Source organism: Acipenser ruthenus, chromosome 12 (assembly GCF_902713425.1).
Source record: "Acipenser ruthenus chromosome 12, fAciRut3.2 maternal haplotype, whole genome shotgun sequence".
In the NCBI taxonomy this organism is placed as follows: domain Eukaryota; kingdom Metazoa; phylum Chordata; class Actinopteri; order Acipenseriformes; family Acipenseridae; genus Acipenser; species Acipenser ruthenus.
The window spans coordinates 31,201,154-31,224,745 of record NC_081200.1 but is presented as its reverse complement, the minus strand read 5'-3'; the positions used below and the strand labels follow the sequence as shown (position 1 = coordinate 31,224,745).

General features: G+C 38.1%; 1 protein-coding gene across 1 annotated transcript; it reads left to right on the top strand.

Annotated features, from left to right (window-relative positions):
- Positions 1-1,009: 1,009 nt before the first annotated feature.
- Positions 1,010-23,592, top strand: LOC117416689 (phospholipid phosphatase-related protein type 4-like). The gene is made up of 7 exons (XM_034028043.3): positions 1,010-1,522; positions 4,966-5,151; positions 10,885-11,014; positions 11,666-11,861; positions 16,465-16,522; positions 16,838-17,011; positions 18,867-23,592. The coding sequence occupies exons 1-7, from the start codon at positions 1,445-1,447 to the stop codon at positions 20,208-20,210; spliced, it is 2,166 nt and encodes a 721-aa protein (XP_033883934.1). The 5' UTR covers positions 1,010-1,444; the 3' UTR covers positions 20,211-23,592.

The window sequence follows — 23,592 nt, the reverse complement described above, 5'->3', positions numbered from 1 at the left end:
GTGTAGAAGTGACTTTTTATTATAGTAATTCATGTAATGTGTTTTATTGTCTCTTGATCTGAGTTATTAGATTTGGGTTTTAGAAATGATTTCATTTGGAATTAATACAGGACCCTGCCATACAGTGTACCTACAGTGGCACGCCAGTCCTCATTAGAGCAACATGTAGAACTCATGTGACCTGACAATTCTATCATATGAATCATCTTGTAGCTATTACCAAAACATTGTAAAAAGGTTGCTTTTAAAATACAGGCAGGTCAGTGCTTAACGCGTAAAAACATCACCTCTTATTAATCCAATTTAATCCTATGGTAAATATGCGCAATGCACTATGTATGCTTTTACCATGGTTTGACACAATACGTGTTTAAAGATAATGCTAAAGACCAACATAATAAGTTTCTATTTGTAACCCTCTTACATTCAACTGAGAGAGATTGCCTCCTAGAAAGTTTATTCAGAGGCAGTAGAAATGAATGTGATACTGACTGTGCACAGCTCTTTTCAGTTTAACCTAATATGGACAGAGGTGCACCTGAACTGATGCCAAGTTACAGTTTCAGTTTCAGTGTATTCCTTTATAACCACTGTCTCAAGGTTAGGGTTAAAGTAGTCATTTTAATACATGCTTATATCATAATAATACCTACACGAAAAATAACAACAACAAAAAAAAATGTGTCAGACGTCAGTCCTTTACTAAAATTACCGAAGGAACTTATTTCTGTTATATTAACAATAAAAAGCACAGTAGCATTGAAAACAAACAAAAAAACTAGTTATTATGTGTTTTCTAACGGGCTGTCATTTTAAACATATTATATACGTAGAATGTTATGATGCTGCTGCAGGCCAATTAGCTTTTTATACGAGGAGGTGTTATTTTCATATATCATGTATGCAGGGCTGTTTATGCAAATCATCTCAGAACTCAAGATTGATGGTGACAGATTCTTAAAAATTAATTGCTACTTCTGATCATACTCAAATGCCGATTATGTACAGTGCAGTGGTATGAGAATATAAACTTGCTGGTGTAAATGTGAATCTGCTACAGCCCAGTTCTGACGTCAGGTTCCTTTGAGTTATCCTGTGTAATGCACGGTTCAATTAGCAAGTCTCTCTATAGAGCGAAGATTAGCGATTTTTAAATATTATCTACAGGAAATGCAGAATAGCCGCTGGTTTGATTCATGCGTACATGTTGTACTCAATCAGCCATCACCGCTCTCTTAATTCAGAGGCTTCCTCTTGTTTGGAAAAACACTGTACTTGGTTAGTGGTTGGTTGGTGAGCCGCAGAGAAACTGCACACTCCATCCACTGCAACGCTTGAGAATGGAGCACTAGCTGTAATTGTTGGATTTCTACAGGCGACATCAACTTGGATAAAGTAATTATTATTATTTCACGTGTTAAAAAAGGACAGAGAAAGAGCCAACATGTCGGGCAAGGACCGACAAAAAGGGAAGGTGACCAAAGACAGCGTTACCTTACTGCCTTGCTTCTATTTCGTGGAGGTAGGTGTGCTTGCATTTTGCATCTGTGAAGCTAAACAAGCGGGTCTGCTGCTTTTAAACGGGTAATATGTACCTTGGATACGTAGCCAGCAATAATATAAAGGATGTGATATATTGTGTGTTGAAGATGCAGCAATTGAAGCATTTTTGTGGGGATTCAAAGGGTTAACCTCCTTAATCTATATGAGAAGCACGTATGATCAAATGTGTATCAACGACCGTTGGCATTGCTGAAGTACTGTAGCCAGATGTTGTTGTTGTGCCTTTTCTACTTACTCATGGTTTTAACTATCTTCCCAAGCTGTCTTTCTATTACCTGTATGTATGACCAATCTTTGCTCTGGTTGTGAGACGCATTATTTTGTTGATAGCGATGCTGGCTGCAGCAAGTTTAACAAAGTAAGACTATACACAGCATTTCATCATAAGGACTGAAACATGGTATGGTTAAAACATACTGTATCCACTGTCCGTATAATGTTACTGTATGTTGCTTAAACTCTAAAATGCAAATAGATCTCTTGATAACAAGTTGCCCAGCAACAATGAAGTATTAAATTCGTATTGCAACTATGGTGCCCACTATATGAATTTGAAGTTGCTTCTTAAACATGGCATATTTGACATATTTTTGTGATCTAACATCTCCAACAATTATGTACCATACAGACAAAAGCTCACTGTCCTTAATTAGGTCACATCCTAGGTCTCAGTAATTCATTTGGATGAGGCTATTATATAATGTATTATTTTCACCATTATTTTTCATAATTACTTTTAAAACACATTTATTTAAACTTAGAGCAGTGTGTGAGGTGTGTATAATTCCACAAAATATTTGTTTAGTATTTCTATGAATACTTAAAAGTTTCCAATTCCCTGAACCCCATTAACCTTTATTGTAATACGAATATTGAATAATCATACTAGTGGACTAGTGGAACAAGGTAACTGCTTCCACACATACAGATAGAGTCCAATGGAGGTACATCATGAGGTAATATTTTGACCAACTCTGTGCAATCAAAACAATATAATGGGAAGAGTCCTGTCATTCAGCAGGGTCCTCATTTTCATGTAGCGTTATTTCAATCCTAGCTGTGTAAGATGTAAAGTTTTTGAGAATGTAGCCTATGTTACTGAAATGTAGTGGTTTGTGTTTGTTTTCACACAGATTTACTTGTACACCAACCAACACGCATATACTCATTGTCAAAGAGAAGCAGCCTTTGTAGAAGTCATGTATCATTTGTAAAAATGTAGATTATGTCTATAGACTGACCACACCCAATCATGGATTCGTTTTGCAGACACCGACCACTATCACAATTTATATTATGCATGAAGCAGCTTGGGTTACATTATAGAATTACCTGCAGGTGGCTGTAATTACAGTACCTGAAGACCTGCTGACTCAGCTGTTTGGGTTTCCAGTGGAATTCTACCCTGCAGACAACACCTGGTGTTGGAATTAGATGGTTGCAGCTTTATTCTTGTACTCTGAATCAAAGGCACACCTGGGAATTGTTTGAAGACTGTAGTTCAAGTCAAGGCTAAGGTTAACAAGAAATTTGACTAAATGCCATCCTTAATCCTTCTTGGGTAATAACCTCTAGGCCCCATTTTTAACCAGTAACCCAGGGAGTTGGTGTACAGGCATTTTTCAAATCATGTGAATCAAGCGTATAGGACATTTGGCTTAAGCGTTGCTTTCCTTGGGGGCTCTGCTAGATTGAATGTCATTTTCTTTTATACACAACATGACATATTTAATAAGAACTACGTGAGGTGTATCTGTTTTACATCCAGTGGGATAAAACTTCTGCCTAGTTTAGAACTCAGTATGCCCATATGCTCTATTTGTAACCACTGATGCAAACTGTCTGCCATTTTCATACATATGTAATTGAACTGCAGTGACCGAAGCAATAGTCTATATTTGTAATCTGTTCCCGTGAAACTAGAAAAAAAATGCCTGTATTCATATAAATACCACACAGAGAATGGAACATTTTCCACAACTCTACAGAAATCTGTTTTATATTGACAAAGTGCAGCCAACAGTTTAAGTATCAATTCAATTATGCACTCATATATGAAGAATACAGGCATACATGTTCAGCAGCTTGTGAAAGGTCTGCAAGGCACTTTGTTACTGAGGTGGCACAGCTGACCTATATTTCTGTCCAAATATAAGTGAGGTTAATCATCTCTGGAATGAATTATATGAATATCTTGAATTACTCATGCTATTTTCTCTGGTATCACCTACCTTTTCACAATAAAAGCTCAAGAAAAAATCCAAGCATATTTTTTCTTGTTTTGGGATAGAGGCTGATTGTGGCTGTGGAAAACTAGCATTCCAGGAAGTGCCAGTCTTCATGAACCACCACCATATAGCTGCATATATTCTGTGTTTCACTTATCCTGCATGGATCAGCCTGTCCGTGGCACTCCTGCACTTCCTGTGGTGTATCTCACACAACATCACATTAATATAATAAAGAATTTCAAAATGCAGATAAGGTACAATTCATTTCATTAACAAGACAAACAATTAGAGGCATTCCATAATATGAATGGCCTTATTTTATTTATCTTTATATGTACAGTAGGTGCAAATGGGAGCACATTTTGCAATGGTACAAACAGAATAAAAACTTCAGCCTGCACCGCCTACACCTCTGCCACATCCGCCCCCATCCCAACCACACGTTATCCTATTACTGAGAAAATAAAACTGTAATTTCCAGCGATGACCGTCTCTAAGGAAACCATACACTCCAAGCACTTTAAAATAATTGCCTTGCAGCATGAGAATTTAAAATTTGCATGATAAAAATGAGTGGAGCAGAAGAATTGAACCAGTTAGCTCTGATAATTTATAGATTTGCAACACAGTTGTTCAGCTTTCTATTACATTTAAATGTATTAGAATTTACCCCACTGAAAAAGACAAATTATAGAAAATGCACAATACTAAAAAGTAGACACTAGCCTCATCTTCCTGTTTATTGTTTAGAATATTGTACCCCTGTTTTTTTGTTTTTTTTTTTAAATTTGGACTCGCCAATTATTTTACCCCCGATTTTCTCCCAATTTGGAATGCCCAATTATTCAATCCGGCTCACCGCTGCAACCCCCGCACTAACTCAGGAGAGACGAAGACAAGCCATCTGCTTTTTTTGCACTGCAAGCCCGCCATTAAACCATTACAGAACTACAGTGACTGAGGAGGGGTCGCTGGTGTGCAGTGAGCCAAGGACTCCCCAGCTGACCTAAACCCTCTCCGTCTGGGCAGCTCTTGGCCAATTGTGCACCACCTCCTGGGAACTCCCGGCCACGGTCGTATAGGTGGACTTGAACTGGCAATCTCCAAGCTATAGGGCGCATCCTGCACTCCATATCCTTGTTTTTTTATTTATTTTTACATTTTTTCACAGCTCCCGATCCTGGCCTCCTCGGTCGTCAGCCTTTACTTCCTGGAGCTCACTGATGTGTTTAAACCTGTGCGCTCTGGGTTCATCTGCAATGACCGGAGCCTCAGCATGCCGTTTATCGAGCCAGCCCATGAGGTGATCCCATTCCTGATGCTACTCAGCCTGATATTCGCTGGACCTGCAGCCATGGTCAGTGTACTCCATGTTGATTAAATTAATCATAATTCCCTGCAGCAACTTGCATAGATTGCACCATAATTATACTTCAAATGATGTTCCTATAACAATAATTTCAATAATTAAGCTTTTTAGGATTTGGTTAAAAAATATTGAATGACTATACATGTGTAAATATGTGTAATGAGTAATCATGTGTTAATGAAAAGGCATGACATAGTTAAGTAAGGTCTGGATTGAATCTATGTCACATCAGTGATGCTCACAACTTATTCTATTAGTATAAACTACAACAGAATAGGTTTTGAGTCAAATACGTTTGCTTTTTTTGTGGGTTTTAGCACACCAGCAATCAGTATGTTTACATGGCACAATAATTCAGAATATTAAATATTTGGAATACTAGAATAATCCAAATGCTCTATATACATGCAGGCGGAATTCTCTTATTCCTTTCATATTCTGGTAAACGGAATATTCCTTTTATGCCATTAACGCATGCATACCTTGCTTTCCACTGCAAACCAAGAGAGTGCTGATTATAGTAGAATAGTTTGTTTATTGTAAAGAGCTGGTGGTGTGGACGTATATTTCTGTTATTTGTTTTTGTTTTTTCAGATATGGAATATGATACTTTGAGATTGTGTAGATGCTTGTGGGTGAAGTTTTTTTTTAAGTAGTGAGTAGTTGTTTCTTGATGAAAGAAATGCACAGTCCTTTTCTTCAGATATTAATTTGGTTTATTCAATATATACAGGTTTAATTCAGGAAACAAAAAGAACTCTCAAAGCAAAACAGTACAGATCACACTTTCATATGCAAACTGCATGGTGCAAAACTGAAGATCAAAACATAACAGAACAAAATAATATAATGCAATACTGTAGGTTTGATTCTCCAGGACTCAATCGACAAGTCTCCAATACTAGTCTTAATGAAAGAGAGAAGTGAACTGAGCTGAGTGCACCTTGATTAAGTAGCCACTGACCTCAGCCCCATCCTCCTTCCTTCTCTTTGTGGGTTCAATCACCCCGGGCAACTCACTGTGGAGAGTCTCATGTCTGTGTTGTAAAGAAAACTGGTTCTGCCTCACAATGCCTAAGATGGTGTTATCTTGGTGTGGCCCTTTGGTCCTTTATGCTGCCTAAGATGGTGTTATCTTGGTGGGGCCCTTTGAACTTTGTGCTTAACCTGTGTTATCTCTTGACTGCCTAAGATGGTGTTATCTTGGTGTGGCCCTTTGGTCCTTTATGCTGCCTAAGATGGTGTTATCTTGGTGGGGCCCTTTGAACTTTGTGCTTAACCTATGTTATCTCTTGAGTGCATTGGTTCCTCCAGCAATGTGCGATTGTGTTATTGTGTTTATTCCAGCAGTCAGACGGTTGCTGTCAGTGCAATTAAATGAAATCTTGCAATCTCGCATTTACCAGTTACTATACCTCCTCTGATAATCTCCTTTTAAAACTAACAGAGTGTACAAACCTGCAAACACGTGTATCTTACATACGCCACTTTTAGAAATAAAGAGAGATGGTCCTACCGTGACAGGGTCGCCCACGAGATACCCCGAGCCACCCGATGTCCTCTTCGCTGGGTATGAACTCCGTATGTCCAAACTATCATGCTATGGTCATTACAATATGTGTAAGTATTTATCATGCGTGGTAGTTATGTGTCTCTTGTGTTTCAAGCTACAAAAATAGTAAAATAAACCTTTATGTACAATTCCCCTATCTCTCTCCTTCTACTCCTTTGCTCCTTCTGTGTGTATGTCAATGGCATGTACTCATTCAGTGCTTGGAGTCGCACGTACAGTACTTCAATTCCGATCTGTAGCTCTTGAGCAAACATTTCAAATAACAACAAATCAATAAAGTTGACAAAAATGCAGCAGTCATCAGTACACATGCCCCTCTAAAGATGAGGTCCCACCAGCTATCATAAAATTTAGGGTCCACTAAGAACTTCCATGCCATCTGCCATTTGGCTGCATCACTTAAGATTAAACCCAAACTGTCTTTTAACAAACTCAATCTAAAACTAAACAGTTAATCTTATCATTTCTTAAAGTGCATGTTTCTCCAACAGTGGGTCTTAATTCAGTGCAATGTGTTCACACAGATATGCACGCTTATAACAAGGAGACAGATTGAAGAGGAGTTGCCCCTGTTTATCCAAGCACATTGTCAACAGAGCCTACAGTAAACAAATGTACAGTAGAATAATAACCAGAGTAAATAAATAAATAAATAAATAAATAAATAAAGCAAATCCTCTGTGTGTATATATATATATCGATATGGATGTAACCCCGGTTCCCTGAAAGAGAAGATGACCACCAACCGTGGGGTCCAGTGGTTAAAGAAAAGGGCTTGTAACCAGGAGGTCCCCGGTTCAAATCCCACCTCAGCCACTGACTCATTGTGTGACCCTGAGCAAGTCACTTAACCTCTTTGTGCTCCATCTTTCAGGTGAGACGTAATTGTAAGTGACTCTGCAGCTGATGCATAGTTCACACACACTAGTCTCTGTAAGTCGCCTTGGATAAAGGCATCTGCTAAATAAACAAATAATAATAATACTTTTGGGATCTGCCTGCCACAGGTCAGGTATTCACTGAGCATCAAAGCTGCTGATAGGCCCCTCCGTGGAGTGACATCCTCGGTCCCGCCTGCCAAGGTATTAAATAGTCACTCCGCGGAGATCTGGTTCTCTTTTGCATCGAACCCGCTAATGCAAGTGATGCGACTTCTCAAGGTTTGGTGGACGTCTTCTCTTTCAGGGAACCTTTCGCTTTCAATTCGAAGATGACCACCAACCATACTTTTGGGAAAAGTATAACAAAGCCGACGTGAGGGAGTGTGAGCGGACAGAATATGAGGGATGTCTCACTGCTGCCAACTAGTGTTGGTGGGCTCGCACCAAGGCACTGTAAATAGACCGGTGCTGTTCAGGCTGTTCAGGCACTGACTTCAAGGGAACCTGGAGGAAATTCAGGCTTGCTCCATGATCGCCCGAAATGAACTTGAGGGAGGGGCCGCATCAGTCTCTGAGGCAAACTGGGTCGTCTCCTGGACCTCTGGTTCTGGACGTCCCATCGAGTCTCCATCCTAGGATGCCTCAATGGATATGGCGTTGTGCTCTCCTACGCTCATCGCCTCGTCTCGCTATGAGACGACTGGGGTAACCACCAGGGTAGCTGAGGCAAGTACCAGAGGCGGAGCTGGGGCAGGAGCAGAGTCAATAGACTGCTGTCTGACCAGGAACTCTAGGACCTGAGCCATCTGGCTCTTCAGGTCATCAATGTCCTTGGCCTGCCTCGAATGCCTCGACCGCTTGCTGCTCCTTGGAGGAGAGCTTGAGTGGCTGGGAGCTCGAGGGGTTGGAGTCTGTGTACATGGTATGCTCAGCGCAGGGCTCGAAGGCAGGTGGAGGGGGGGAGAACGGGGTCCCCAAGGCCGAAGACAGTTCAGCAAGCTGGAGTGTAAGGGTTTTTTTTTTTTTTTTTTTTTTAAACTGCGAAGCAGTAATTTCAATAGTAACTAACAACCTGTAGGGGCAGACTAGGCGGTGCACAGTGAGCGTGCATGCCGAGGTAGGCCAGAATACTTCACGGCACAGCAGAGCTGGGTCTCGCTGGAGGAAACATCTTTCTCTCTGTTGATTTTCAAAAAAGTGAGGCAGATGAAAGATAGACACAGGCAGCAAGCTGCAAGGTTAGAAAAGAAAGAAAAGAAAGACTACAGTCGCTAGGTGATGTAGGCTGTAGAAAGTATATATATATATATATATATATATATACAGTATATATATATACCGGCGATGTCCAGGCTATCAGGCGCATCCTGCACTCCAATGCGGAGTGCCTTTACCAATCTCAATGTTCGGGTGCTTTTAGCACATCAAAAGCTGGATTCAGATTGAATTCCTCAAGTCAAGGTCACTTTGGATCTTTATCCTTTAAAAAGGAGTTGCCCCTTTTTTTGGTACATTTTATCAATTTAATGTAGAAATCTGTGATGCAGCTGCTTTTAAATAGCATTCTGGACTTTGCTTTCTACCAAATGTCATGTTATTTTGTGGAAATCTGCTCTAAAAACATATTGCAGTAACGGTCCTCTGTTTTACTGGATTTAACCCATTTTATGACTTGGTTGTACTGTATCTAACTTTATCTAAAGTTTTAGGTTGTTGTGTGAAAATGTACTTAAGTTACATTGTCCATGGTAACACAGACAACTTACCATACTTATATTTAGTGTTATTAATTAGTGGTGGGTTTCAGTGGTAAATTGACACTGATCATTTTTATTGACTGACTTATAACTTGGGCTTACCTGTACCGTTATCACCGTATGTAAGTGTCTCATTCAATCAGTTCACATTTTTCAGAACCACAAAGCCTCAATTTTCAGTCTTCTGTCCTGTTGTGTCTCTGCTGCAGATTTTGTTATCTTTATAGTGTCAACTGTAATTTACCTATTGGCCTTTTTAGGGCAGCATTTTAACTTCACTGGTAGAAAGGCTGCTTTTCGTTCTCAAAGTGACACTGCCACCACAAGGTTCTCTTTCATACAACCGGTGACAAACATACATACATTCCTATACAGTAGTTTTCCATTAAAGCGCTTAAATAATTCAATCCAGACCTCCTTGTCTGATTTTTGGAGGATGGTGTATGATAAAAGTAATGTATGGTACTTTTTTCCCAGTAATTATCAATTCAAATATCTGGAAACCCTATTTCATACCTTGCTTGTTTGTTTTACAAATGTTGCAGCATTCTCCTTTATCGCAGGGCATTTTTCTAAGGTTTTTTTCGTGCCTGTTAAACACACTTATTAGCTGCTTTATCAATTTCAGTTAGATTTGATTGCCATAAATACTGTCTTCCAGTTTAGATCAAAGTCAGTCTCGGTGTACCTTCCTCTACCTGTAAGCCTTCAATCCTTGTAAGAGAAATCCCTTCATATTATTATTTCTTTATCATCAATAAAACATCAACATATTTTACCTACGTTTCCTCCAGTGTATCTCCTTTCATTAGGAATCCTCTGTTTCCGGTACTGCACTGCAAACTTGGGCCCTTTAAAACCACTGTAACTAATACTGTTTACTGGGAACTGCTGGGAACAGATGCAGAAGTTAGCAGATTGAGGACATTTTACTGTATGGCTGTTTAATGGTACTGTACAGAGCGAATTGTTAAAAATGGTTGAAGGTCAGCAGCATGCAGTTTTTAGATAATTCCTTGCCAGCATTTGATGCCTTTGATTGTAGACTACAGTTTTTGGCTCTAACAGTGGATTCTAGGCAAAAGAAGCTTTGTAATCACTGAGTGCTACAAAGGCTGAAGAGTGGAATGAAACTGAACAGAGAGCTGTATGTGCATTGATTAGATATTATCAAGAGGTGTTCCAGTTACCATGTTAGGCAGATGGTGTGCTGATCCTCGACATGAGAAGGCTGTGAGTTGCCGTTCCTGCCTGGATTTTGGGGTGAATTGCCTGATCTTGTTCACATGTGGTAGGCAGTCGCACTTCTTAGTGCTGGAGAGCCTGGTTAGCCTCCCATGGGGTGAAGTGAGAGGCAGCTTACTTCACACCAGTGAACGAGGAGCAAGCACTTAGAGCCTTAGGCTTTGAGGACCCTTCAAGCTAGTGCAATCCCAGCATCCCTCAGCCGGGTTCTTTGATACTGGTGCTGCTGCAGCCCTTTGTTGAAGTCCATTTGTTTTTCCATTAGATTATGGTTGGAGAGGGTATTCTTTACTGCTGCCTTTCCAAGAGAAGAAAAGGGGTTGGATCCGAGCTGAACATCAACGCAGGAGGCTGTAACTTCAACTCATTCCTCAGAAGGGCTGTCAGATTTGTTGGTAGGTCTCAAGCAACAAATCTGACTTTCTGGAATTGTTTTATTCAGGCAGATAGCCTGGTGGCACCATCACATAAATACACAAGCTTTGACTGGAATGTAGTTTAATTCAATGCTTTTGATTCATTTTGTAATCTCAATAATATTCCACAACCCAAGACCACCACAAATTGACAGATTGCTCGCAAGAGGTCCAGTAATGAACAGCAGGGGTGATTGTTCTGGTCAGAAGTGAGGTGCTTTGAGATTTGTAGAAGGGAGGCTACATTAGCACCCATCCAAGCTGAGCCTGAGTGTACCTACTTCTGTTAGTACTTCACCTAAAACAAAACATGAACACCAAACTGCTTTAATAGCTCTTCTTTTAATGGACCTCTGTCAACTGTTAATCTAGGACTTATTTGCCCAGGACAACTCAAACCAAGTTGAGTTTGTAAAGCCAGTTGGGTAGCTTTTAATACACACTATGAATCCAAATAGAATTGTAGAGTACATGATAGTTATCCAGTAGTGTTTACAGTGTTTTAAATGCAATTCAGAGATTGGGATTGTGAGATTTATTACGACTACCTGTAAAATACCAATGAGAACTGGCATGTAAATCATTTCAATGTGATATGTTATGTTTTTCACTCCTTTTTTTCCCTGCTAGGGGTTCATGTGTTTGGACTCTGTGCCACCGCTCTTATCACTGATATTATCCAGTTGTCAACCGGCTACCACGCTCCATACTTTCTGACTGTGTGCAAACCTAATTACACCTCACTGAATACCTCTTGCGATGAAAACGCATTCATCGTGGAGGATATCTGTTCAGGAGCCGACTCTGTTTTTATGAATGCTGGAAGGTAAGGCATTTTGTACATATATAGAAGTGGTGTCAAAGTTTCATCTTTTATCTAGTTTCTTAACATAGAGATGCTGTCAGCAATAGAATGAAAACCCATTCTATCAGGGTCTATTCAAGGTTTACAAAGTAATCACTGTTATCTGCTGATAGTTCAGTCAACTTTTAACCCTGTATTGCTCAAGTGTTTTTGAAATGAGAAAAGTTACTTCATTTATTTAACTAGATTACATTTCTTTCCCCTTTCCAGCAACACATAATGTACTGCATATGAAAAGTTTTAGCTTGTGAGAGAGTCCTGGGTGGGTCCAATTTTTAAGACCCGCTTCTGACCTGAACCCGCAACCCGCTGCAACACCGTCGTCTTACCTGCAACCTGACCTGACCCGCTTTAATAAGACCTGCAACCCGACTCCAACCTACAAGTGTTTGTCCTTTATCTATTACTCTCTCACACTCTCACATTCATACACAGATATCTACCATTATCCCCAGATTGAGTTTATAAAATAGGCTATACAGCATGGTAGCTTTAGTAGTCTGGATATATTTTAACATAGTAACACATTAAATATCTCTACTATAAAATACCTTTATATTCCTTTCATGCCACCAGTTGAAAGGGAGCTACACCTGTGCTTTCGCAGAGATGATGTACCAGTTTTGTGGCACTCATTTACAAAAACATAATGACAGGTTTCTCAAACAACGAATCCAGTCACATGTTCATTATTTTAATTCGCTATGATTCCAAAAGAATTCCACACTTGTGATTTACCTCTAGAACTATTATCCACTACATGATATAAACCCTGCGCAATCTTTTATTTCACCTCGTCCACAGACATTCTTAATATCACCAAACAGACATGATAAAAGGATCTTGTGACATATAAAACAAGCGTAAAAACAAACTGAGTACACTGCTTAGTCAGCTGACTCCTCCCTAATCACCTCCTGCTTTGGTGAAGGAAATACATTTATCTTCTAATATGTTATTTAGGAAAGGGTTACAGACGAGTACGCTGAAAGGACATTTTCTAACTCGCACCTGAACCTCAAACCTCGAAAAAGTTCTCATACCGACCCAAAACCGACCCGTTTTGCAGGTCACTTGCGGGCCCCCGACCCGATGCAGGACTCTAGCTTCTGAGGATGGATTTAAAAAATAATAATAGAGGGGTGGCTGAGCATTGCATCATGTGATACAGAAATGGGCATTACAGGGTTAATAATCACAATGAGATAAATAAACTACTAACAATAAAAATAGAATTGTTGGAATCGCACCTTCCTGACCATCAGGAGGAGGTTTGCCATTGTGTGTTCAATGCAGGGAGTTTGTATCCTAACATCACATTAATCAGATGTATACAGCTATGTCCACAAGTTTTGCATTACCTAGAATTTTAGGATTGAGATATCATTTAAAAAATCTATATAAACATAATTTAGATCTTTTAGTTAACATCATGTAATCAAAGAATTCTATAGGGTGATGCAACACTTTTGGCCATAGCTGTACAGATGATGTAAAGGATTGGATTATACTTGTGAGTCAGAGCAAATTATGAGGGAATTGTTATGAGTCTCCTTATATACTTACATTTAGGCACTAAGTGTACTTGCATTTTGTAGAAAGTTTCATACATTTTTTTTTCTAAAAGTATATTGGGGCTTTTGCCTCTTGTTTGTCTACTTGTGTTACTGTCTCAGCAGCCCAGAGCAAAACGTCATCCTTACAAAAAAGAAGAAAATGCATTACCTTCTGGTGGTTAATTAATATTAAATGACAGAGAAATGGTTTGCAAAAAATTGATTTTGGATTCAATTTTAACTTCACAGCAACAATTTGTTTTGTAAACAGAATTCAAAATGCATTACATTTTTTTTTTTTGCACCTTCATCATCTAGAAAACGGCAGAAAAATATATATGTATAGCATCCATGAACAAAGTATACCAAAATATAACTATCCACCATTTGTCCCACATTTAAAGAGTGAAATATAAACAGTTTATAGCCCGGAATGTCAATATAATATCATGCTTATTTATAGGAATATTTCTGATATTACATTCTCTCTTAAGATACACCCAGGATTTGAAAGGTCATGTGCTTTCTCTTTACAATTTAGAGAGTGCAATCTTTCTATAAACCATGTAATCACCCTTGATTGTCCAATCACTTGTTTTTCATCCATCTTTCTCTCTAAGTACATAATACATAAACTGAAATAGAATCACATGCTCAAAAAGAAGCCCAGAATGAAACACACCATTAAACTAAAAGCAAACATATTAAAAATATACTGAAATGGCAATAGTGCCAGGCGTATGCAATTTTTTTATTTTGCCTGTTGTGTAGTAATGTTTTATAGCATATGTTAACTCAGTTGCTCTTTGATGATGTGTGCATATACAGAGATAGCTAGTAGCGTCTGCAGTCTTTTTTCTCCCAGTGATTTCCCCTTCACACACTAGGATGGCTTATTGAGTCAGCAATTTTCCTCCATTGCCCCAGGGGATACATAAGAATTATAAGTATCAATAACGCTTCGGATCGAGTCCTTGCTACCAGTTTTAAACTCTTAAACTGAAGAACACGATTATATGTGGGTATTGGCTGCTGACACAGGACTTTTGCAGTTTTGCTGATGCTGGTGTGTGTAGCTTAGTACCATTGAATAAAGCACTTTGTTTGTTACTGAATGCACCTCTAGATGACACAACAGCAATACATGAGTTGATTTGACACAGAGCCCAAAATATGTTTGTGTGGTATCCAGATATGAAGTTCTTGTTTTTCTATGATTAACAAAATACTTAAATGCATACTAGCTTTCCAATTGTCACTCAGTATGCGAGTCTCTGGAACAAGATGTTTGTATTTAATTGCAGGTCTTTTTTATTTTCAATGAGGATGTCCTGCATTTTCACAAAAGCAGTGGAAATGATTGGATGCTCTGTGGCTTCCCCTGTGAAATGTATGTTTTGATAAAAAAAAAATATATACACTGTAGTTACTATTGTGAGTTACTTTTGACAATGGTTACATAATCTACTCATGAATCTACTTCTGGTTTATATTCCATACAATTGCAATAACTATTAAATGCCATGTACATATAACTTTTTCTTTGAAACCATCAGTCAGTAGAATTAAGAATCTTCTTGGTGTAGAAATCATTTCAGGGAGAACTTAGCCATTGGTCAAAACCCACATACTGTAAAGTTGCTCCAGTGCCAGTATTTGTGTCAAACAGAAAATAAAAATAATCCTTAAAATCTGAAAACAAAATAGCAGTGAACACCCATTTACTAATACTTTAGATCACAGTGTTGTTTTATGTGAATCGCTTTAGGCTTTAGAAATAAATGAAGTATGTTTGAGAGATGTGTGTGAACTGGCGACCCCGCACAGTGCAAGCAGGCTTCATAACCACTATGCAAACAATACGAGGCTCTTCTGCATTTGTGGTTATAGAGCTTTTAACATCACCACCATACTACACTGCCCGTTACATTAACATCAATAGAAACAATACAACTACTATAAAAAGTAAGTTTAGCAGCTTTAGGGTGCACTGATTAATAACAGCCTCTGATAACATATTTAAGCTGGATATCCAAACCATGTGTATTTGAGTGGTAAATTGTCATGTAACAAAGGAAGTTAATTAGCCACACAGTGGAAAATTGGGTCATTTGTATAAGCACAACTAGACAAATGACAATATATATATATATATATATATATATATATATATATATATATTGTGGTAGCGTGGCGGGCAGTCAAGACTGACTAGCGGCAGGAACAGCAAACACCCACAGACAGAGTTATTGTTCAGCGCCTTGGCACACTTTTATTCTCACCAAATAAAACAAAACACAGGAACAAAGTAAATATTTGAACCAAAATACTATAAACCCTTTTACAAACAGAACAAACCAAAAGCCTATCTTCACTTGAAGATACTAACTTCACTATATTGAAGTCCCTAACTCACACAGGACAGCTAAGCTGTTTCCCTGTCTTAAATCTAGTTTATCAATTATTTTAATCACTCTGCACTTACGTTCTCCACATTCAACACTCCTGCCACCTCCTTCTTACACTAAGAACAAAAGGACAGTTTATATAGCACAGATAATTGCAAACACTCAGACAATCAACACCCTATCTACCCAATTAGCCAGGTGTTTCCCTTTTCTGGCTGAATACCATCAGCCCTAAAGGCTTCTGGGAAATGTAGTTTCCCCAGCTACTTCGGCCATGACGCCTATCATGAACTACAAGTTTTTCACCTTAACAGGGGAGCATAGATCTTGTCAGCCTCAGACTGACATACTTATTAGCCCTCACTGCCCCACAATATATATATATATATATATATATATATATATATATATATATATATATATATATATAATTTTTTTTTTTTTGCAAAATGTGAAAATGCAAAGTGTACTTGGAAAGACTGTAAAAATCAATTGAATTGCCTTTGGCCTCTAGATGTAGAAAGTGTACACTCTTGAGACTCCAATGAGCTCTAAAAACATTTAAACCAATAAAGTAATTCAATTCTCCTTCCTTTTTAGAAAGTCATTCCCGTCCCAACATGCCACTCTCGCAGCATTTGCAGCTGTGTACATCTCTGTAAGTAATCTGTCACTGTTTATAAGGGTTCCTAGTTAAAGGAATTCCTTCAACTCTGAATTTGCAAAATATTGTATGTTGTACCTCTTTATTATTCCATAACATGTGTTCTTAATCAAAGTGTATTACTGTGTCACTGCTCATGGATATTTGTTTTATTTCATAAAGTCATCAGCGTATGTTACCTTCTGGGTTGTGTGCACCTTGCTCAAGGTAAAATATGCTTGTGACTTTATTAAACGTAAGTCAGATTATTGTGATGTTCTGTAACTGTCCTTTTTGTTCTTGCTAACAGTTATTCTTCTCTCTTTTTAGATGTATTTTAATGCCACCTTGACTGACTCCTCTAAGCTTCTGAAACCTTTGTTGGTTTTTTCCTTCATCATCTGTGCAATTATCTGTGGTCTGACCCGGATCATACAGTATAAGAGCCATCCTATTGACGTCTACTGCGGCTTTCTCCTTGGTGGGGGAATAGCGGTATATTTAGTAAGTATCATCAACAATCAGTATGGAATCAGTATGGAATGTGGTCTTTCTGTATGGTATTGTGTGAGGTTATCTTCTCTATTGGGCTTTATTATCTTTCAATAGTATGTACTTTTTTATTTTATTGATGTATTATTAATTGCATATGGATTATTAATGAAATGTATGCTATATAAAATAGGGATTTAATATAACTGTCATAATCATAAAATGAAAAGTAATGTTTAGTAATGCTACCTAAAGTTTAGCATGATTACCAGCAGCTATTCTCATGCAGTTCAATACTTAGCCATCTTGTGTTACCTAGCCGTGTTGTTGATATCGAATCACGGTGATCCTTTAAGACTTTGACTTAACAAACCAGGCTACCAGCTACTAAGAACCACGTTCTAACAGAGAACATATCATCTTGGGTTCAAAAGTGCTTCTTTAGAGATGTGGCGTACATTGCCCACCAAGTGCCAAACTGCACTACCAGTAACATACAGTACAGACTGTTAATGTATGACATCTCTTTTTAACTAGCAGCATATCCTGTGCATACATTACTCTTGTGTGTAATATCTTTGAGCTGGTCAAAGATTTGAGATGAAGAAACAAGATCACCTTGTCTACAGTATGAGATTTGCATTTGGCCTTATCAGCACCTAAGACTGATAATGTAGGTATACAAGAGAGTCTAGAGATAATTGAAAACCAGGTAAACTGTTTTAGCCAAGACTGCACATGCTTCTTCCCAGCTTTCTACTGTCATGAATGCCTGATTCAGACACGTCCACAGACAGCTGTTAGTGAAATCCCTACAGGTGCCTGGTGCCTGGTTCTGCTTTGCTGCCAGGCAGCAGTGTAGCCTTACAGTTTTCACAGCACATTTTGTAATACAGCATATTTTATGTTAATAACACTATTAAAAAGCTCCCCCATGACTATACTGTAAATAGTGCTCTCTCTGCTTCACTGCACATGTGTTATTAAGGTTTGTTTGCACCTTCCAATTAATTACCTGATAAAAATTAACTATTATACTGATCTAAAAATGTGTAAATCAAGTTTTCTAATTAGACTCTAATTTTACTGTAAATTTAAAAGGTGTCAGTATTTAGACGGGATCCACCCCTGTTGGGATCATTAATAGAAGTAAAAGAGTAAAAAAATTAATTAATCATAACTGACTTTAAGACATTCAGAATATACTGCAACCAGTGGCACCCACAGGGGAGGAAAAATGAATGCAGATATGAATTACCCCTTATATTCCAAGAAAGTGTGGTTGTTGTGTGCAAGCTTTTAAAAGGAATAAAAGCAATGACATTAAAATAATTTTGTCTCATGTGTGACATAAAAACTCATCCCGGGCCTGTCAATTTCTGTGGGCGGCACCGTCTGCAATCATTGTTGAGTGACATCCAGTTATGGACAAAGTTTTTGGACAAATTAACTAACTTTGCTTCATAAAGTCGAATGAAACATGCTGAATAATGTTACGTTAACATATTGAATTACATACCGCTTTGTAGATTTCCATATACTTAATGAAAAACTGACAAAAATTGAAGAAGCAATTTGGCAAAGTTTCCAGATGGGTCCCATTTTAATTATGTTGATTATAATTTAAACATTGGTTGAATAGCTCTCTAATTCAATGTGATACTGTGCTGTTGAAAGTCTAAATCGGCTTACATGGTTATTGGTTGTGTACGATCCTAAGGATGGAAGGAAGGCTGTTTCCATACTGTAAGATATCCTACTGGGAACTGAAACAACAGCTTGTGGAATTAACAATAAAATGTGAGAAGCTGTAGATCATATTTCCTTTCCTTCCAAGGTAGTGATGTTTGGTTTGTTTTGTTTCTAGGGACTATATGCCGTTGGCAATTTCCAGCCTAGTGAAGATAGTACAAATCAACATGCCCAGAACAGAGAGCCCCTGAGGTCTCTGACAGATCTTAGCCAGGACACGAGCAGACACCTGCCAGGCAAGAATGGCAGCAGCAGTGACGGGATTTCCTCCCACCATTCTGAAAGTATCCTGAACCGCAATCACAGGGAGTCCAGCTCGCTGACCAACCTGAAGAGAGCCAGCACTGAGGTGGAGATCATTAGTCCGCGGAGCCCAATGGACAAGGAGACCATGGTGACCTTCAGCAACACACTCCCCAGGGCGAACACACCTGCACTGGAGGATCCAACAAGAAGAAATGCCACCATCCATGCCTCCATGGATTCAGCACGCTCCAAACAGCTGCTCTCGCAGTGGAAGAACAAAAACGAGAGCCGGAAGTTGTCCCTACAAGTGATAGAGACCGAAGCTGGCCACTCACCACAGAGAACAATGGAAATGAGGTCAAGCTCTGAGCCTTTCAGGGTGGGTGTCAGTGGAGAACATCAAGGTCCTATTGGCCAGTACTTAAAGATCGGGCCTGGCAGCACTCCTTTGACTAACAACAGCAGTGTTATTACAGGAGGAGCGAGGGTGTCCATCCAATCACGACCTGGCTCTTCACAGCTGGTTCATATTCCAGAAGAAACCCAGGAGCATGTCAACACGTCACCCAAGAGCAGCTCCGCTAGATCAAAATGGCTCAAGGTTGCAGAAAAGACTGGAGCCTGCAGAACTAACAACCAGCCAAGAATAATGCAGGTTATAGCTATGTCTAAGCAACAGGGGATGCTGCAAAGCAGCCCTAAGAGTTTGGATGGCAGTACTGTCAGCTGCACAGGATCCATAAGATACAAAGCATTGACGGATCAGGAACCTGCCAACATTGTCAGGGTAGAGGCACACCCGGAGAATAACAGGCCAGTCGTTCAAGCTCCATCAAACGATGGGACTGGCTCGTGGAAGTGGAAGGCACAGGAGAAAGGCAGCATCCGTCAGACATATGAGCTAAACGATTTGAACAGGGACTCTGAAAGCTGTGAGTCCCTTAAGGATGGCTATGGTTCCACTGAAAGGAAGAGAGGCAATCCAGAGAGCGGTAGTGAGCACCACCACCATCATGGGATAACTACCATACGAGTGACCCCGGTGGAGGGGAGTGATGCTGCTTCTGAGACCCTGTCCATAGCCTCCAGCCGTGACTCTACGCTCAGGAGGAAAGGTAACATCATTCTTATCCCGGAAAGAGGCAACAGCCCAGAAAACACCAGAAACATCTTTTACAAAGGGACTTCACCTACCCGGGCTTTCAAGGAGTGAGGTATTCCATTGTATGGCCTTGTTCTGTGTACTAACATTAAAAGATTTGGATGAAGCTAGTGCTGTCCTTTTCCCACGGTTAATCAAGAGTGTTTTGTGTATTGCCAATCCATTGCCCATCAGCCTAACTGGATGAATATTGCTACTTTTTAAAAGAAGCTGTATTGTGCATGCATTTTTACATATACAAAAAAAGCACAAAGTCATGTGTATTGTGACAATTTTTGCTCTATATATTTCATTTTGTTCATTTTTCATATTTTTGAATATGGTATTCATATGGGCCCCCGGAAGAAACAAAATAATAATAGTGTTGAAACGTGCCAACTTTTTGAAAAGTTAAAGCCACAGCTGAATTTATATGCTCATGAAGAAGTATTTCATGTTGTTTTAGTATATTAGCTTTTATAAATAGAGTTCTAAACTATTTGGTACCTTACATATTCACCAGTGGGTGGTCTTTTAAAAAAGTTTCATATCATGGAAATCACTCTTGAGATTTAGAGAGTTACATGGTGTTGTGTGCAACATACATATTTATACAGCAGGTGCTATTACACCAAGGAAAACTAATGAGTATAAAAGTGCTTTCAGATGTATTAATTGATGCCTCTTTAGTTCTCCAAAACGGGAGGGGCAATGTTTTGCAGCCATCTTAAATGGCATGTAATGAAAGAGGAATAGTCCTAAAATGTTAATTTGTTGATTTTCATGCATTTATAAATGTCTAAAGGTGGTATCCTGGATTTAGCAGGGGATCTTATTTCAGAATGGCTCTAACTCGAACACAGTTGTTAACTGGATGTTTGATGATGTTTGCATCATCATCACTTATCAAAGGACTATTTGATTTCAAAGAATAGATTCTAAAGCAAAATTGCCTCACAATAACCCCCCCCCCCCCCCAACTTAATATAATATTATAATATTATTTAAAAAATAATGTTTTTGTTGAGGGCTGATCACATTATAACTGCATAACTACTAGTGTAAGACACGGCACGGTTTGGAATGTTCATAACTGTACAAATATTGTAATATAGAAAGCGATAGGAATTTAAAAAGCTAAGGTAATAATGTAAAAAAAATATATTAATATGTGTGTATCCAAGAAAATCCAGGATACTAACATTAAATGAGTTGCAGAATATGAATTATTTATATTTATAGGGATGTTAATTAATCTTCAATTTATTGTAACATATGAAGAAATAACTTTAAAATACTGTAAAAGTGTTTATCCTCAAGCAATGGCCTTTACACAAAAACTAGTATAAGTTGGTAACAAATATTCCTTTGCACATACAGTACACATTTCTCTTTCACCACAGAAATAACATTGAAAATAAAAAATAGACAGCAAACTGAGTTTGTTAGTTCAGCTTTATTTCGGTATGTTTGAAATATCTGTAGATAATCATAAAGAATTGGAATGTGGGACGCTTCGGGACCTTTAGCACTGTCTTCTAGTGAAAATGAAGTACTTTCACAACAGCAGACAGGGTAGAAACAGGGTGGTGCCTGTATATTTATTTTAAACACAAAACAAAAGCCTAACTCCTTCTAGGAGTGTTAAACTCATCTTTTCATGTCATAAACTATAAAGTGGACAGCTAAGCAATTTAACCGTCACTTAAAACACTTATCCTTTTTGAGTTTCACAATACCCTTTCAGGTCTGCCCACACAGGCTTCCTCCAGGCCTTAACGCAGATAACCAAACAAACATTTCACCTGGTTTATATACCTGCCTGTCCAATTACAAGGTAGGTGTCCCTCATTGAATTAGTGCCAGGTGATTCCCATCCTGGCTCAATAAAACAATTAAACAATTGCATCGTGGCTGTGCAAAGCAGCCACAAAATACATTCCTCAGTGTGCTGTCACAAACGCTACAGTAGATCAATGCACTTACTGCATAATAATGTTTTATGATTGTGGCTAGGAAAGAAGATATCAACCATTAGTTGCCCCATCCATTGGCTTAGTTTATTCTATATAAAGTGAACAAGATTTTTTTTTTATGCATGTACAGCTTAAAAGAATGAACTATTATATGAAGATTTACTATTTTCTATGGAAAAAGAAATTATATGAAAGCATTGCCTTAGAACAAATGAGTTTGCTTATTTAGTTATATAAAGGTTGAAGTTCATTCTATGTAATATTGTACACTGCAATTGACAATGTATACCTAACAATGACAGAAGTTAAAATGTTTAAGATAATTATTATTGAGTTTCTTTTGTGCGGTTATTTAAACAGAATGTTACAAGTTAAAATGTAAAATAAAGATACAATTTTATTTGTACATGTAAACACAACTCTATTCTACCTGGGTATGGCAACTGATCAATGGAAATTATATGGAAACAGCAGTTGTGTTCCTCCTGTTACTTAATGTAAACTTTTTTTTTTTTTAAATATATTTTTAAGAACTCTCACTGCCAAATAATGTAATTAATTTAATAGCTTTTGCAGGGTGCATTAACATTTAAGATCTTGAATAATAAAAACAACTTTCTATTTAGTATGTACTGTTTGGTTGCTTTTGGTTGTTTATTGCAACATTCATCCCTATAATGAAACAGATGGTAAAGACTTCAGAATAAAGGTTATGCCATGTACAACAATATTCAGTATTGTGTGGTTTAGATGCTTGAGTTGTTTTAAAAATGTGACATCGAGCTTTTAACAAGCTAGTTTTCAGTTAACTTGGATGGTAAAGGAATGTATTCTACTAAATTTTGCTCAGTAGATTTTTTATTATAGAGAATTTACATTATTCATTATTTTTGTGATTATCTTAGATATAGTAGTACCAAGAGTAACACATTCAATCATTATTTTTTGAATATGTGTGCCAAAGGCTATTTTAATGGTTACTAACTTTTTGTTAATGTATAGGATGCCTGTTTTCTGGTATATTATATGATTGGTTTAAACAGTCCAAATAATATTAATTGACAAATTAATGCACATTTATACCACTGTAAATACTTCTTTATAATTAGCCAGATAAGAATAAATGTATCTGAAAATTATTTAAAAATGTGATCTCGCTACAAATGGACACAGCACATGCAGTCAAACAGGGTTTATGCATGCAAAGTGGGAAATGCCTTCAGTTTGTATGGTAGGAAAATGTTATGCAATGTTTTGACAGTGAACATCTGTATAATGTTAACTTGATTAGTATGTGTATCAATCTATGCCTATGTAAGTGAGCACTGTACTGTACTAAACACAATCCTGTTAAAATATCCTGGAGGGGAACGAGACACCTAGATCTGTGTGACAATAAAAGATTAAGTCGAAAAAGCTCTTTCAGGATTTAAAGTCAAAATTGTGCTTTGTCTGAATATTGAAATAAATGTTTGATA